Here is a 17,816-nt window from a genome sequence, read left to right on the forward strand (position 1 = left end):
CTGCAGGTGGACTGTCCCATTCATTCCAATGGAGGCAGCTGCTCTGTGCCTGAAGAGGAATGTGCATATAGAAAACACACTTTTTAGTGCGTTCTTATTCTACCCTTTGTCCAAGGAGATCAAGGGACCACGCCCATAGCCAATCCTTCCCCATTTTATCCTCATAAGAACCCTGAAAGGTAGACTAGGTTAAGAGACTATGACTTACCCAAGGTAATGTCAAGGTTTCCCAGTGAATGTCAAGATTTTGGGATTGGAAATTGGATGCCTCTTAGATATGTCTAGCTGGACAATGGGATTCTAATCTATAAACCAGAAGCCTTTTATGTGGGAGAGTGGTATGCAGATCTAACTATAAATAATAATAGTGAGTGATATTTAATTAGGGATGCCAGCCTCTAGGTGGGAACTGGGGAGCACCTGGAATTACAGCCTATTGCTCTACAACTCTTTTGAAAAAAAAAGAGTAATTAAAGAAAAATACACCATGGGTGAGATTTGGAATTAAACAGGCACCAGCCAATCAGAACCTGAAGATCTGGTATGTTTGAAAGACCATGGCAAATGCAGTCCCATAACACAGCTCCTCTTTTTGTGCATGTTTTGGTATGAAGTGTAGTTTATTGCCTTTTGACCAAAGGGAACCATCTTATACATATTTTATGTGACAGATATCAAGGTGGAGCCCTTTAGCTCCATGTTCATTTTATGCACATTAGACTTTCCACTCCCATGAAATCCAAGACTGTAAAGTGACTCTTGCTGGTACTGCAGAAACTCTAGGGAAAGAAATTCAGGTACTAAAAAGCGACCGAGTTTCATGTGACAAAAGGAGAGGGTGCTGAAACTGCATGCCCCACATGCAGGAAAGAGACAGCTTGATCGCAAGTGCAAGATCCATCTTGCAGGCCTGGCATCTTACAGGCCTAGCAGTTATACTAACCTTTAAAGACTTATTTAGGAAATGCCGTTCTTCACACAGCCACACATATAAACCCACATGGCTACTTTACATTTGACTGTTATTAGAATTTGTTTTTAACTTAAATAAATCCAACCACATGATGAATAGCTGTATCAGGAAATATGCAAAGAGAAGTGCAAAGGTCTGGAAATACAAGCCAAAATATTAAAAAATATACAAGATGGTTGGTTCATAATACAGCGACATTCTTTCCTAAGTTACAAAGGAAGAATGGCATTTGACATAAACTGCAATCCTATGAAGAGTTACATTCTGAGACCACTGAATGAACCGGAGGGAAGATTTTAGGGTTGCCAGCCCCAGTTTGGGAAAAATCTGTAGACTTTGGGGGTGGAACCTGCAGAGAAGAGAGTTTGGGGAGGGAAAGGATTTCAGTGGGGTATAATGCCATACCGTTCACCTTCTAAGCTGCCATTTTCTCCAAAAGAATTGACCTCTGTTATCTGGACATGAACTGTAAATCCAGGGATCCCCATTTCCTACCCAGAGACTGGCATCCCGAATGGGCTTAGAAGAGTGTACCTCCCTTTTGAATGGTTTTGTTAGAGTTTCTGTGTTCTTGGAAGTTTCTGCTTCTATTCCTTTAAGAACAGCCAAGAAAGGAAAACTGAAGGGCCAGTTTACCCCACAGCCAGCAGCACAACTGTACTTCTACAACGCTGCTATTTGAGTTTTTTAAAAATAGCTCATTTCTGTACAAAATATTTGAAGCGGTATTATTAAGGATTCAAACAACACATTGCTTTGTGTATAGCTTATTAGGCCACAGCCATTTTGTCCTGTGAAGAGTCTGGTTTTAATCTCAAGCAGCTTTTCCACCACTATATATTTGCATGCAGGGCTGCTGACGGAGAGCCACCACAGGGTCACCAAAGGTTATTCTCCAAACCAAATTTCACGTGAAAATAGATCTCATAAAAAAACAGATCCCACGAATCCCTAAGGCAGTCCAGACCTGGATAGCTCAGGCGAGCCCAAACAGATCTTGGAAGCTAAGCAGGGTTGACTCTGACTGGTATTTGAATGGGAGACCTCAAAGGATTCGAGTGGCAGCAGCAGGCAATGGCAAACTGCCTCCCAGTGTCCCTTGCCTGGCTACACGACTACACTTGCCGTGTGGTGGTTAGGAGCATGGACTTCTAATCTCTGCGAGCCAGTTTCAATTCCGCACTCTCTCACATGCAGCCAGCTGGGTGACCTTGGGCTTGCCACAGAACTGATAAAGCTGTTCTGACCAAGCAGTGATATCAGGGCTCTCTCAGCCTCCCCTACCTCACTCTCAGCCTCTCAGGGCACTCTCAGCCTCCCTTGTGGGGAGAGGAATGGGAAGGCGACTGTAAGCCACTTTGAGCCTCCTTCAGGTAGAGAAAAGCAGCATATAAGAACCAACTCTTCTTCAACAAATTAATAAATCCTGGAGGCTGATGCAGACAGCTGGAACTGTTTCCATCTCAGTCCCCTCTTGGTGACTCTGGCACAGTTTTGAGTCATTAGTACTAACATCATGTCGGCATATTTCAGAAATGATCAGCTCTATTTATTATTCATTGATTTCTTGATTAAATAAGTAATATGATTTCTACCCTAAAGTAGTTGACATAAGCTATCATATACAAAAACTATCATTAAAAACAGTAAATAAAATGTGACAATTGCACAAAATAAAAGTAGCCCTTGAAAGTAAAGCTAGCACACTGAAAATGCTGCCCTCTTCTGAGACACCTGCAGACAACTTTGGGGAGAGATTTTCAGTACTAAAAAGGTCTTGCTTAGAAAACCTTGCAGTTTTATGGCCCAGTAGACGACCCCCAAAGGATCCTGTTCAGAAAGCAAGAGAACTCATCAGATATGCTGGGCCTATGTTTTGGTTTCCTGATTTGGCCTCCAGTCAAATGTTTCCTTCATTAATAATCCCATTAACTGTTGAATTTGGTTTGTAGTATTTTAATTCTCTGATAATACGTTTAGCCCCAGGTATGTCTCATTTTCTTTAATGAGAGGCCCAAAGACAGATTTACGATGACATCAGTGGCAAAACTCCTCGGCATCTGTATTAAACATGGCTGAAACCTTAGGAAAGGTTTGGGTACTTTGGATTGGTTTGAAGCCAACATTGATTTCAGAATCAAGGGAACTAACTGCCTTGCGCTGAGAGACAGGCTCTGTGGGAAGGATTTATGTGGATTGATTCACACGTTTGTCTGAATGGATCAGCTATACCATTTGCTCGGGTAATCAGATGAGCTGAAAGTGAATTCAGACCTTCCCCAGTGGAAACTCTGTTCATGTATACTCCCCTGCATGGGACTTATTCCGAAACCCAGAAATTGGATACAAGTTGTTATGTTGAATTGGATCTTGACTGGAGAATATTAACTTAAGTGTTATTGTTTACTGAAATGCTTCTTTAATTGATTTATTCATATTTTTTCAGTTGATCTAATTAGTTATCTCACAAGGTTTGAGTGGGACATGGCTAAGTATCCCATCAAACAGCCACTGAAGAATATTTCAGAAGTATTAGCAAAGGTAACACAATCTTTATTTCTCATGGAAACACACCATAAAATTATGATCTCAAGGTGAATTGTGAGTCACAGAGGTGATCTTTAAGTCAGTGAGAGTTTTGGGGATGACTTTAGTGGAAAGAAATCCAAGCACTATGTATGTAGGTAGAGGCTCTGAATTTCATGTTAAAGCAAGCTGACATGCTACAGCACAAAATGCAATAATCCTAGCTGTAAAGCAGCGGTTCTCAACCACCCTAATGCTGCGGCCCCTACAGCAGGGGTGGCAGCAGCACACGCGCACATGTGCGCGCGGGAGGGCATGCGCATGTGCCGCAGTTCCTGCTCACCTCCTCCACAGTTTCCATGAGTTCTGAGGTGACGCAGAGGAGGCCACACCATGTGGCTGCCACCAACACTGTGGCCGACCCCCAGTAAAGGGGGGCCTGGTAAAGGGCCAAACAACCCTGAGGGGTTGTGACCTGCACTGTAAAGCAATGGCCTATTTCACACTGATGAATACAATATGAGGGAGGGGGGGAAACTTACTTCTTTTCCCTCAGGCAGGGAATAGGGATGCCGGCCTCTAGGTGGGACCTGGGGATGACTTGAAATTACAGCTTATCTCCAGATGACAACAATCAGCTCCCCTGAAGAAAATGGATGCTTTGGAAGGTGGTCTCTGTAACATTATACTCCAATGAGGTTTCTGTCCTCTCCGGGCTCCACCCCCAAGTCACCAGGGGTTTCCCAACCTGGATCTGGCAATCCTATCTTCCCCATCCCCTGCTGGTAGCTAGGGAGAATCTGGCAACCCCTAGTAGGAGAGGATATTATATCTGGACTTAACATCTCTCTCTCAGTTCAAATCATAGCTCATTGTCATTGATCATTGTGCAAATGATGGTTTCTGTCTCCATAATTCCCTTCCTGTAAAGCTAAGAAAATAACGGCCTTCTTCATTTAGTTGTGCCAGAGGGGCCATATAGACCTATGCCGTGGCCTCAACCCAACTCCTGGTGGAAGAGCTCTGTCTTGCAGGCCCTGCGGAACTCTGGCAGGGCCCTCAGCTGTTCTGGAAGTTCATTCCACCAGGTAGGGCCCAGGACCGAAAAGGCCCTGGCCCTGGTTGAGGTCAGGCATTTGTTGATCCCAGGCATGGGCCAGGGATCAACAACCTGTTTAAACTCACAGAGCGAAGAGCTCTGCGAGGGGCGCAGGCAGTTAAGTGGTCCTTCAGATATCCCTCAGAGACCCTTTGGACCTCTACTAGTATTCTTACACAGATGTACAAAAAATAAACTCAAGCAAAAACAAGGATGTCATCTCAAATGTCTCTCTTTCTAAAACATAAGTCACCTGTTCCCCTGTAGCATTTCAAGGAAAGCATGTGTGACCAAACCAGAACAGTATCTTTAATTCTTGTACTTTAGCTGTAAAATCCACATTCATTAATTTTTTCTGGATTTGTGGTACTATATAAGTAAATAGAGTCTATATTACTGAGCTGGATTTTGTCCTTTTTATATTTAGCAAATTACACAGATAGAAACAGACTTAAAAACCCGAGCAGCTGTGTACAACAGCATCAAGGGAAACCTCCTGAATCTGGAAAGAAAAACAGCGTAAGTATACATATGTCCATGATGCCAATTGCAGGAATAGGGCTTTAAAATGAATAAGTGGGACTTGATTTGTGGCTGTAATGGTAGAGGAGCAGAAGATAAATTTAAAACTTAATAGACAGAGAGAATTTCCTGGACGAGGGCTAAATGAAAGTACTTCATAGAAGTTTTGGGGGCTTAATATCTTTCCTATAAAATTTGTGGGACTTAGAATTGGAGTGCAAATGATGCTACAGGTCCCCTTACAAATATCCAGCCATATAATGGAGCTGTCAAAACCATGCACCATCTAGATACCGAATGGATCTATAGCACTGAGGAATTATTCTACTAATCGTTTCTGTCTTTATCTTTTCTCAGGGGAAATCTCTTGACACGCACATTAACTGACATAGTGAACAAAGAAGACTTCGTATTGAATTCCGAATATCTCATCACTCTCCTTGTTGTAGTTCCCAAGTGAGAAACTTTGGTCCTCATGCAGATGGAGTTAAAACATATATGTACTTGAAACATTTATTAGTTGCCTTCCTAGCTTCCAAGGACTCAGGGCAATACTTAGCATTTATATATTGCTTTAGTCAAAGTTCTTTTCAACCACTCTGGAAGAAAGGTCATGGCTCAAATATTGCAGACAGGGGGCCTTAAAGTTGAAGAATGGTGCCTTACAGGCCATTCATAGTGCCAGCCTAAGTAGAATTAGACCCTTCTGAGACCATTGACTTCAATAGACTTTTGACATGTATAACTACTTAGAATGCATTAATACAGAGGTTATGTCAGAGACCAAGTTCAAGAGAGGTGTTAAAAGCAAATCCATTTAGAAGCAAGTTCAGTTTTATACCCAGGAAAGCATTCTTAGGATTGCAGCCTGAACTATGGATTTCCTGAAACAAAGCTCAGTTGTACACAGCAAAGCCAGTTCCCAAAACTGGTATATGAGCATTCACTGTGAAAGTGACCTAAGCAAAAGAAGCAGGATTTAAATTCAAATCTTGTTACTTTCATAAAATCAAAGTCTTTGCTAATGTTGTCTCTTGTTCTCAATATTAAAAAGGTATCATCACAAAAAAGACAAATGTTATTAAGTCTTACCTTTCTTCTTCTTGTATCAGGTCAAGTTATACACAGTGGCAAAAAACATATGAATCACTCTCTGACATGGTGGTTCCTCGCTCTACAAAGTAAGTGAGTTCGGCCTCCTTCTTACTAATTACTCACAATTCGCATTCCCCCTGAGCGTCAAAGAATTGAGGCTTTTGAACTCTGGTGCTGAAGAAGACTCTTGCGAGTCCCTTGGACTGCAAGGCGAACAAACCGGTCAGTCCTAGAGAAGATCAGCCCTGACTGCTCCTTAGAAGGCCAGATCCTGAAGATGAAACTCAAATACTTTGGCCACCTCATGAGAAGGAAGGACGCCCTGGAGAAGAGCCTAATGCTGGGAGCGGTTGAGGGCAAAAGAAGAAGGGGATGACAGAGAATGAGGTGGCTGGATGGAGTCACTGAAGCAGTCGGTGCAAACTTAAATGGACTCTGGGGAATGGTAGAAGACAGGAAGGCCTGGAGGATCATTGTCCATGGGCTCACGATGGGTCGGACACGACTTTGCACCTAACAACAACAAAGCATTCCCCCTACCTCTCATTTACTGCCCTGGGACCGAGAGAGTAAATGAGAAACTCAAGGACATTAAAGTATCCTGATAGCATGGTAAAGACTTGCTAGAGATAATAGGCCTCGAACTCAGATGAATCCTGTTCTAGAACAAGGAATTTAGAATTTTACTCTCTGCATGAAGTTTCCCTTTTTGGCCTGTTCCATGACAATCACGGGACAAGATATGTAGAAAGATGCACAGGATTTAAGGATTCATTAATAACCTTTTTTTGCAACCAGCTAGACTCACATCAGCTTCCTCTCCCCACAGCAGACATCCTGTGAGGTAGGCAAGGCTCAGAGCTCTGAGAGGACTGTGACTGGCCCAAGGTCACCCAGCTGGCTGCATGTGGAGGAGTGGGGAATCAAATCTGGTTTTCCAGATAAGAGGCTGCCAATGTTAACCCCTCTTGAAGAAGCTCAATTAGGTGAAGGAATTACTTTGTACAATGAGAAGCAAGACTACTGTACCTTTAACAGTTGGATAGAAGAATCTGAGATACAAGAGCTGCAGCACCTGCTGAAACACAACTAAAAACTCAGGTGCCTTGTTCTCTGCTTGCTTTGGTAGTGAAGTGAGGGAAAACCACAATGATGATGGCTTTTAGCACAGGTAATTTAGAATGAACACCTTTTTGAGAATTGCCTGGTCTACAGGGATGCTGTGAAGATGGTGCTATGAGTACACAACTGTTCTGACTGTCTTCAGCTCTGGACAAACACAGACCATTAATTTGCAGCCTGCAGGAATTGGGGTACTGCTAAAAAAAAAAAGAATCATCCCTCCCCCAGCAAGTCTAGTGAGGACAGCAGGGGGTGAATTTGATCCATAGAGGCATTTCAAGAAAAAAAGTCACAGACAAAAACATCCTGTCCTTTTAATAGAGACTGAATGCCTGACAATGAGCAATTGAAACTTAAGTCTTTCTTAAAGGTAGAGGACCTTTTTCTTCAGATCTATTGGCAACTTTAGGCTGTGGTACTGTACAAAATGGCCTTACAGCTGTTGCACTTTTTTTGTTTTCCTCATTGAAAACAACATAATGCTATTTTGGAGAGTTTTAAACGGGCTTTTGAACCATCCTGAAGTATTTTTCTATTCATCACAAAGAACTGGAAAAAGCAACTGGGGGGGGGGGATTCCCAAACTCACATGTAGCAATAGAGCACATGCCTGCATGCCTCACAGTCATGTGCCCTAAATAAAAGCCAGAAGAGGTAAGCTGGTCAAGTCCACTAAGTGTTTGACATTTCACCCCTGCAGGATGATTGCAGAAGATGGAGAGGGAGGACTCTTCACGGTAACTCTGTTTCGAAAAGTGATGGAGGACTTCAAAGCCAAAGCAAGAGAAAACAAGTACTGTCTATTTGTATGCCATAAGGGGAGGAGGAATGCTTTGAGACAGTGGTTCTCAACCTGGGGGTCGGGACCCCTTTGGGGGTTGAACGAGCCTTTACTGGGGTTGTGGCAGGGCGAGCAGCTTGGCTGGGGCACCATCCGCACAACAGCCTTGTGAGGTAGATCGAGATAGCATTAGTCTGTCTGGAGCAGTGGAAAAGAGTGAGATCGGGATGGTGGGACAAGAGGCAGAACTGAACTGAGGAACCCTGGGAAAAAAAGCAATTTATATAGATTATGAACAATAATTATATACAATTATGAACTTCCCGCCATTGGCCAGTTTCGGTTTAATTTCTGTGAAATAACAGTTGCATAATTTTATGATTGGGGGCTCATCACAACATGCGGTATTAAAGGGTCACGGCATTAGGAAGGTTGAGAACCACTGCTTTAAGACATCCCTTCTTATCTTGTTGAACAGAAACCACCCATACACTTCATGCCAGTATCCATTAATGCTCTTAAATTCTACATGTCCATATTTTCCACTTTTGAGGCTTTGAACGACTGGAATGTTGCTAATATGAGACCAGAAGAAGAGAGCCAGAAATCAAACACAGCCAGTATAAAGCGTACATTCAGACCATCTATGTGGGAATAGTGCATTTAAGATCACATGAAAATACACTTCAGTGCTCTGGCTTCTGATAAAGAAACAATGTGGCCTGCAGTTCTTTGAGGGGTTAAGGCTATTCAAGAAAGAATTCAAAGCACTTTCTAAAGTACTGGATACTTTGGAATGGGGTGGAGCCACTATAGTAAAATTGGTTTTGAGTTTCCCTACATTTTGCACCATGGATGTGCTGTAAGGCTAGCATGGGATTCATTAATACGGAATATGTGGAAAAAGTTTTAGTTTATTTTGAATTTATATACCGCCGTTCCCTGTTGGGCTCACGGCGGTTTACAGCAATAGAAGAATAAAGCACAACAAGACCCCATAAAACTTCCCTATTGTTATACCAACAAGTACTGATACTACTAAGACAGTAAGTGAAAAATACACTAAGGGGCTTTCCGCACCGGGATCTTTGTAGCAAATTGGTCACTGAATGAAAAATCGACATTTAAAATAGTGGAATTCGTCGTTATGCATACCTGCCTTTGTAGTGGAATCCAGTTGCGTTTTGTAGCGTTTCCCACAGGCTTCCGGTCTCGGCAAAAATCGCTAGAAAGGAAGCGCTATTGCCAAGCTCGTCCCGCCCCTGGCCGTCAAGCAGCCAATGGGCAGCCGTTAGCATGCTCCCAAACAGCCCCTTTCCCTTTAAGAAAGGTTTTTTTAAAAAAAACAGACCCATTGCAACGAATCTGTGTAGATTCGTTGCAACGGAGAGACCCATCCAGCTGCCTAGTGTGTTTGAGCTGTCATTTCATCATTGCCACGCTCCCTCCGAGTGAAACCCCCCCCCTCTCACGGGCCCGATTTTCGGCTGAATGAATGTGTAAAAAATAAAGGGAAAATACATCAGCAAACGGGCTTTTCTGTTCTTTGTGCTTAGTGACTGAAGGGGAGGGACTGAAGCCGGGGAAGCCTCTAAACAGAAAGAGGCTTGCTGGTGCGTTTATCCCCGCTCGCTCGGAGAAAAAAAAAATGGCGATCGCTTCGCCGGAAGATCAGAGAAGAGAGCCAGGGGGAGGGACTTTGTAGAAACCGCAACAATGTTAACGCACAGGTCTTTTTCGCTAGTGTTGCAGATTGGTTGCAGGAGTGTATCGCTTTCCGGAGGGTGAATCCACTTTTGGGGATTTCCCTGAAAGCGCTACAAGGAAGCGCTTTTTGCAGATTGGTTTCAGGTGTGTGGCAGATTGTCAACGACGTTGTGCATAACAGCAAATCAGTAGCGTTTTCAATTGGCAACCATTGTGCTATTTTGAAGGCGTGCGAAAAGCCCCTAAATGTTTCTCCCCTGGGACAGTCACTGCTATTTTTAACTGGAGCTATGTTAACATGGATCCTTCCTTCCTTCCTGTCTCTTAATTTATGCCGTTTTTTGCATTATACAGCTAAAAATGCCAAGACAGTTAACATAATTTTAAATGTGCCTGTTTCATAAGGTTCAGATGCTGAATGACAGTCATGTGTTGGTTTGTCTTAAGGTTCATAGTGCGGGAATTCTATTTTGATGAGAAAGAACTGAAAGGTGAAAGGGAAGAAATGATGAAATTGGCTTCCGATAAGAAGCAGCAGTATGTAAGTGCATATCAAAGTGACTGCCCTTGCCTAACGCTCACTGGGGAATTTGTTTGCATAGATCACCTACATGGTAAGTAGGTTAGACAATTGTCTTCCTGGTAAGAGGGGAAGTGAGTACACAGTCTCTTAAATAACTTATAATAGCCAGGACACTCAAATATCGTAAGGGCTTTCCAGTATTGTATTTCAGTACAGTAATTGTGCTGTTTTCACTGTTGCCTTTCCTTACGGTAGCGAATTGTATTTTTGTCAACGCTAAAAGTACAGTATGCTTTTTAAAGCACAGTATGTTTTATTTCCCCCCTTGCCAGTGCATCTGTGGGAGATGAGTGCTGCATGGATTGTAACTAAATACTGCAGGCAAATATCGCAGGCATCTTTTGGTTGGTACATGTGGTGTCTTAAATTCTACCTGCCTAGCTCTTGAAACTCTTAAAAAATAAGTAGTCAGTGATATGTGACATTAAATGTGGTATCAGCAGGATTAAGCACTAAATACGAAATTTACTGTAGGGTGCATATTTTATGAGTAAACAGCTTGGAAAAAATTGTTTTTTGGGGTTTTTTGGGGGGTTTCTCAGACCTTTACCTGTGCCAAGAGCTGCTGCTCTGGATGTCCAAATTGCCTCACTGTAGTCTTCTGCCATCCACATTGTTGCTGCATTCTCATATGATTGCATTGGTTATACCCAAGTTGAACTGACAAGAATGGAATTTCTAGACATTTACAGTACTTACTAAGTTGGATCCAGAAGTACATTTTTTGCTGCTTCCATTGCAGACCTCTGTCTCACCCCTAATACTGTTCTTACCTCCTGGAATAGCATTTTAGGGGACATTTCAGGCTGAAGCAGGAGAGGGGAGGGGAGAGAATCCTGTTCCATTGTCAGACATCCTTTCCATCCCTGGAAATTACTGCTGGATCCAATGCATTGCCTGATCCAGAAACTCATGCCTGCAAATAGGGACTTGAGTTTTGGTGCACTGATTTCTGCTTAGCCGCCATGGTGAAAGCCAGCATGGTGTAGTCTTTGGACTAGGAACTGAGAGAGCGGGATTCAGATCTGCATTCTGCCCTGGAAATGCACTGTGAATTTGGACCAATCACTTACTCTTAAACCAATTTACCTCACAGGGCTGTTGTAAAGTGCTTTGGGTTCTCATTGAGGAGAAATGCAGGATATCTTTAACCGCTCCTGCGGAGCGGATTAAATAAAGGAGTAAGAGATAAAGGGGAGGAGATAGGGCGGGCTCTGTCCGGGATAAAAACTCGGAGGGCCCAATCAGGACCCGCGAAGCCTGCCACCCCCTTCCCGAGCCTTCTGCCGGGCCCTGGGGCAGCCCCTGGGCCCGGCAGTAGGCCGCAAAGTCCCCTTTCAGGCCACCTACCTTCCTCTGTTCCTCCCAGCATTCCCTTTATCCTTCCCTTCCTCCCAGCATTCCCTTTGTTTTTCCCTTTCTCCCTTCCTCCCTCTCTTCCATCTGCCTCTGTCTGGCTACCTGTTTCTCTCCCTCTTCTTCTGTCTCTATCTTCCTCCCTTTCTTTCTGTCTGTCTCTCTTTCTCCTTTTCCTCCTTCCTTCGCCCCATCCCTCCACCCACCCACCCACCATGCCCGCTGTATTTTGGCCACAGCGGGCTTAATATCTAGTAACTGAAATAATTGGTGTCACAGTCCTTTCCCACAAGCTTTTGTGTGTACTTTTAAAAAACATAGGCAAATTCATACTTTTATAGTATTTCACATGGGCAGGATATTGTTCCTGTGGGTGATGAGAGACCATCCAACACATTTTGGTGCCTGACAAAACAGCCAAATTGCACTCACTGCGCAATATAATTTTTGGCCCTTTCGTGTCACCTCGAATACAACCCCCCTGAACGTTTTCAGTGTCGACATGCCTGGCCTTAGTAACGTGAACGTAAGAGGTGGTTATGGATTATAGAACAGAAAGCTTTAGTTTCCCAATAGCAAACTATAAAAAACTATCATCAACAGAGAGCAACAGCTGGCATAGTGATTACAGGGTATAAAAAGAGCCTTGCTGGATGAGGCCCGAGATCGCCTCTAGTCCAGCATCCTGTCTCACACAATGGCCAACCAGTTCCTCTGGAGGGCCAATAACAGGGCATAGAGGCAGAGGCCTTCCCCTCACATTCTCTCCTGGCACAGATATTCACAGATTTACCGTCTGAATATAGGGGGGTCACTAAACTCATTTTCCCGCTAGTTCTGCCAGGACCCTGCTCCCTCCCCCCGTGTGCCACGTCCCTCATCTGCACAGTGCTTGAGTAGTTTTAAAATTAGATGACGGCTGAATGAGGCCTCCATGTTCAGAAGCAATCTGAATGCCAGTTATTGGGATGCTCAGCAGCATGGGTTAACCTAGTTAGGCAGTGACCTCTGACCCAGCAAGGCTGTTTTTATACCTTGTAATCATCACTACACCCATTGTTGCTTTCTGTAGATCAGTGGTCCCCAACCTGCGGTCCGTGGCCCGGTGCCGGGCCGCGAAGGCCAGGGCGCTGGGCCGCGGTTCCCTCTCCCCGCCCCCCCCCGCAGTAAAAAACTTCCCAGGCCGCAAGTTTGCGGCCCGGGAAGCTTCTTACTGCGGGAGAGGGGGGAGAGGGAATCAGGGCTGTGCCGTGCATGTGCACATGTGCGCTGCGCGGCCGAAATTGCGCATGCGCGGCACTTTCGCGCATGTGCACGTGCACGAAAGTGCTGCGCATGTGGAATTTCGGCCGCGCAGCGCGCATGCGCGCAGCATGGGTGGGGCAGTTGCCTGCCGGTCCCCAGCCGAAGAAAGGTTGGGGACCACCGCTGTAGATGATAGTCAGCCACTTGTGGGAAACAAGATGATGGACCACAAAGTCTGACTTAGGAGGGGACACACATACAGATGGTAACAAAAACAAATGCAAGTAACATGTCACTTCTTTCCTACCCAAGGGTCCATTGTTGCGTTGGTTGAAGGTTAACTTCAGTGAAGCATTTGTGGCCTGGATTCATATAAAGGCTCTCAGAGTTTTCACAGAATCTGTCCTCAGGTAAGGTTGGTCAATATACTGGGGACCACTTTGCTCAGTATGCAGGGGTGAGCAATTCCGGTTTTTAAAAGGCCTTCAGCACCCACTTGACTCTTCTCCAAATTAACAGGATTTCACTGTGGTTGCTGAATCATGCCCAAGGTGCTGCAACTTCACAAACTAATACGGGGAAGGAAGAAGAAGAGCTGGTTCTTGTATGCTGCTTTTCTCTACCCAAAGGAGTCTCAAAGGGGCTTGTGATAGCCTTCCCTTTCCTCTCCCCACAACAGACACCCTGTGAGGGAGGTGAGGCTGAGAGAGCCCAGATATTTCTGAAGAAGAGTTGGCTCTTATATGCCGCTTTTATCTACCAGGAGTCTCAAAGCAGCTTACATTCGCCTTCCCTTTCCTCTCCCCACAACAGACACCCTGTGAAGGAGGTGAGGCTGAGAGAGCCCTGATATTACTGCTCGGTCAGAACAGCTTTATCAGTGCCGTGGCGAGCCCAAGGTCACCCAGGTGGCTCACCAGATTAGAAGTCCGCACTCCTAACCACTACACCAAACTGGCTTGCTGTAGTCAAGATGTGATGTTTTTGAGGGTCAAGCTGCAATGGCTGTCACATTTAGATAATGCAGATATCCTTCAGCAACATGATGCTTGAGCCTTCCTATGGCTGCTCATTACTCCAGCACAAGGTTCCTACTGTTGATAGAACACATATTTGCAACCCCAGAAAAGAATGTTGTGTCAACAGAGGCATCAGATGCTAGAGGAAGGCATGGCCACCGATAGAACAAAATGATAGAGGAAATAATAGCTAATGTTAACAAGTGAAACATTATATACAGACACAGTTGAAACAGCTTTCTGTAAATTGTCTTGAAGATTCGGTTAGTTCAGAATGCAGTGACTAGATTGCTATTCGGGGACAGATATAGAGATCATCTGGGCTGCAAGATCTTTAGAAGCTGGCTGGTTGTTTCCAGCATAATTCAAAGTATTAGCGCTTGCTTACCTTTTAAAATTCTTTAATGGCCTAGGTCCAAAGTACCTGAAGGACCACCTCCTCCTGTACTGTCCAGATCCTCTTCTAGACTCCTACCCACAGAGGTATGGCTGGAGGAACTAGAAACTAGGGCTTTCTTGGTGGTGGCACCCCATCACTTGAACATCCTCCCCCAATGCCTCCATGTCGCTGCTATTTAGGTAGTAAACTACTGAGGTTTGCCACAAGTTTAGTTATGGAGTTTATGCATTGATGTTTTTATATGTTGCCTAATGCTGCTGATGGATGGTTGGTTCCAGCTTTTTCTTTTACCGTTGGGCTTTACAGAATTTACGTTTTAATGTTAACCACCTTGAACAGATCATTGGAGATCATTACTGTGACATCATGCCTATTTTCCGAATAAAGTGTTTTGTCACGTTCTGAATAAATAGAGCTAGCCGACAGCTTACCCCATAACTTTATTTCAAAAGGTATGGACTTCCAGTGAATTTCCAGACGATGCTACTGCAGCCCAGTAAGAGATCAGCAAAGAGGTTGCGAGATGTCCTTAACGCAGTCTTCAAACACCTGGATGAAGTCGCAGCAGCGAGTATTATGGATGTAAGCATGGTCTATCACTCAAAGGACGCAATATATGATCCATGACCTTACAACCGCAGCTGCCACTTAAACCAAACAAATGCACAAAATCTAAGCCCCTAAATATTTCCAAGTCTCAGCTCCCCACATCCTTGTCAAGTTCGAGCACTCCCATCACCCACATGGTAAACTATAAAACCAGCAATTTGCAGACAAAAAATATATATACAAATGGCTGGGCGGGAGAAGAGCAAATTGAGAGCTGTTTGGGAGGCTTAGATCACCACCTCTCATTAGTAAGTTTCATCTCCTTAAGAGTGTAGAGACACATCTGTTAATTTCTCCACTTTTCTCACCCATAAACCAGTTAGGATTACCGTTCCAAACTTCTACTCACTACCCAGTTTACCCTCCTGTGTATCCTCCCCCCCCCACCCCAATTGCCTGTTACAAGTGATCATACACCTACTAATAGAACAGGCTTTTCTCCAACTGTTATTTAGTTCTCAGCACTGAATCCATGCAGGGAGAAGACCTGGCCCTTACAGTCTCTCTTTTCATTGAAATCTGATGTATTGAGTCTATTTGGCTGTAACGTCTGAGGGAGTAATGAGAACCTACCTCACAGTTGTGTATCAGTGCCTGATTAAAGTCACACCAATTGTACATCTTATACCAACCCCCCCCCCCCTTGCAGATAGGTCACAGAAGTGCCACAGGCTGGCTGGTGACAAATTAAAAGGATCTGAAATATTACAGTAGTGAGCAAATGGTTTCTCTAGATCAGGGGTAGTCAAACTGTGGCTCTCCAGAGGTCCATGGACTACAATTACTATGGCAAGAGCTCATGGGCCGGAGGTTGGCCACCCCTGCCCTATAGGTCCAGCAGTGCCCTTAAATAACAAACTTTACAAAGTTCAAAAAGGAAATGCCACGGCACCTTCAGTTGACTTTCCCAAAGGCTGTCTGTGCCTTTGAATAAGGTTGACAGATCCACACGCATACGATGCAGCTACTTTGCTGAACCAAAGCAGGTTGGGCTAAGATCTAGATGAGAGGTTGGGTAGGAATAATCCTCTCTCAAGGAACTATTCTGCACAATTTATGGTAACCTCTCTTGCTATCACCTTAACTTACCACTGTTTGGTACAATACAGCAGTGGTCCCCAACCCCCGGTCCGGGGACCGCAACCTGTCCGTGCATCAGTTGGTACCGGGCCGTGGCTCCTCCTTGTCCTCCTCCCTGGCTGCTGCCTCGGGGGCTGCCCTGCCACTCTGCCACCGAATCCGCTTTGGTGCTCTCCAGCGGTTGCCATGGCTGGGGCTCCCCCTTGAAATGGCACTGTGCAACTGCTGCTGGCAGCGCCCCCCAGTGGGGGCCGGGAAAGCAAGTGGAGCAGGGGCTCAGGTGTCGGCGATGTCCCTTGGCAAAAGACTAACCCCCCCGCGGGCCTCAGTAAAATTGTTAAGCATTGACTGGTCCCCGGTGATAAAAAGGTTGGGGACCATTGCAATACAGTAATCCCTCACATGGTTTCGTGAATGGTTTATGTGACTGAAGTTTTTCTTTCTAGGCTTCTATGGATATTCCCGGCTTACAACTTGGCAATCAAGAATATTACCCTTATGTGTATTTCAAGATAGACCTCAGCCTTCTGGACTGCAGCTAAGAGAAGCATGACATACCAAAGTCTGGGTATATGGATCATCAGAGCAACAAAGTTAATATGTATGCATCTCCACTCCAAAATGTCTTTTGAATATAAGGGGGCTGTATTGACAGGGGCCTAGCCTTTTCCTTGTAGGAATGCTAAATAATTGGACACAAGTTTTATTATTGTTCCCACTGTTGTCCTGTTCCCTTTTAAGGGTTAAGGTTCATAAAAACCTTTCCTGATCATGTTAGAAAATGTGCTTCATAAGGTAAAGGTATTACAGTTTTATTTATTTATTTTTGTTGTCTTTTGTAAATTACAAAACAAAAAATCTCAACCGTGATTTTAAATAAAATAAGATGCTGTCCTTTAGCTAAAAGATAAACTATTATTTTAAGTCGCCGGATCTGTGGCAGTTCAATGTACAACTAAATCAACAAACCATAACCCTTTTGCCGCAAGTAACGTTACATACAAACTGAGAGTTTAATTTCTTAGGGGGATCTATGAAATGCTAACACCTGGCAGGGTGCAATGCAGTCTCTTCTGAATGATTTTCATTTTTTTTTTAAACCAACAGGCAAACTAGACATCCTCACCTCAAATTCAGGGTATCCTTAACCATTCTCCAGCCCAACACATCATTTAAATTGTCTCCACTGTGCCCCCCCCCCACTTTATTTGCTACACAGTGTGTTTCATACTTGATGCCTCACCCTGGGTTTAACACTGAGATCATCCTCCCTCCCAAAAAAATGAGAGAGTAGGATTCATAACCCATTCAGTAGTTACAAATCTTGTTCTACGTGGGACAAGGTTGCCACTGAATAGTTAAAGCAGCACAGAACACCTCCATCCCTTTTATCCTGTTGCTACATTTAGTCTGAAGCTCTTATCATCTCTAAAAACAAATCCAGAGCAAAATGTGGGGGAGAACTGAGAAAATAAAATAACTTATTTCCTCAGAAATTTGTGTCTGATGAAACAGCTAATAATGAAATTCCTGCAAAGTGTAACCATGAAATTTTAAGGCACTGACTGGCTGGCAGTTTGCAAGGCAAACACTAGTACGGTACAAACACTCTTGTGTTTATCCTCTTAGTATTCATTGTACCTATTTTATTCCCCATGGCCTATTTCATTATTTTGTTGAGATTTTAAACCCTATTTTT

At 44.2% G+C, this 17,816-nt stretch overlaps 1 protein-coding gene across 3 annotated transcripts in view; it reads left to right on the forward strand.

Annotated features, from left to right (window-relative positions):
• Positions 1 to 17,137, forward strand: part of ATP6V1C2 (ATPase H+ transporting V1 subunit C2) — a 30,576-nt gene extending 13,439 nt beyond the window's left edge. For all 3 annotated transcript variants that reach the window (XM_077310726.1, XM_077310742.1, XM_077310734.1), the window contains 9 exons: positions 3,420 to 3,514; positions 5,026 to 5,117; positions 5,478 to 5,576; positions 6,233 to 6,301; positions 8,038 to 8,130; positions 10,273 to 10,366; positions 13,322 to 13,419; positions 14,881 to 15,010; positions 16,564 to 17,137. In XM_077310726.1, coding sequence (XP_077166841.1) covers positions 3,420 to 3,514; positions 5,026 to 5,117; positions 5,478 to 5,576; positions 6,233 to 6,301; positions 8,038 to 8,130; positions 10,273 to 10,366; positions 13,322 to 13,419; positions 14,881 to 15,010; positions 16,564 to 16,659 — 866 coding nt within the window. In that variant the 3' untranslated portion in view covers positions 16,660 to 17,137. The remainder of the gene's footprint in view (positions 1 to 3,419; positions 3,515 to 5,025; positions 5,118 to 5,477; positions 5,577 to 6,232; positions 6,302 to 8,037; positions 8,131 to 10,272; positions 10,367 to 13,321; positions 13,420 to 14,880; positions 15,011 to 16,563) is intronic.
• Positions 17,138 to 17,816: the final 679 nt, after the last annotated feature.

Source organism: Paroedura picta, chromosome 1 (assembly GCF_049243985.1).
Source record: "Paroedura picta isolate Pp20150507F chromosome 1, Ppicta_v3.0, whole genome shotgun sequence".
NCBI lineage: Eukaryota > Metazoa > Chordata > Lepidosauria > Squamata > Gekkonidae > Paroedura > Paroedura picta.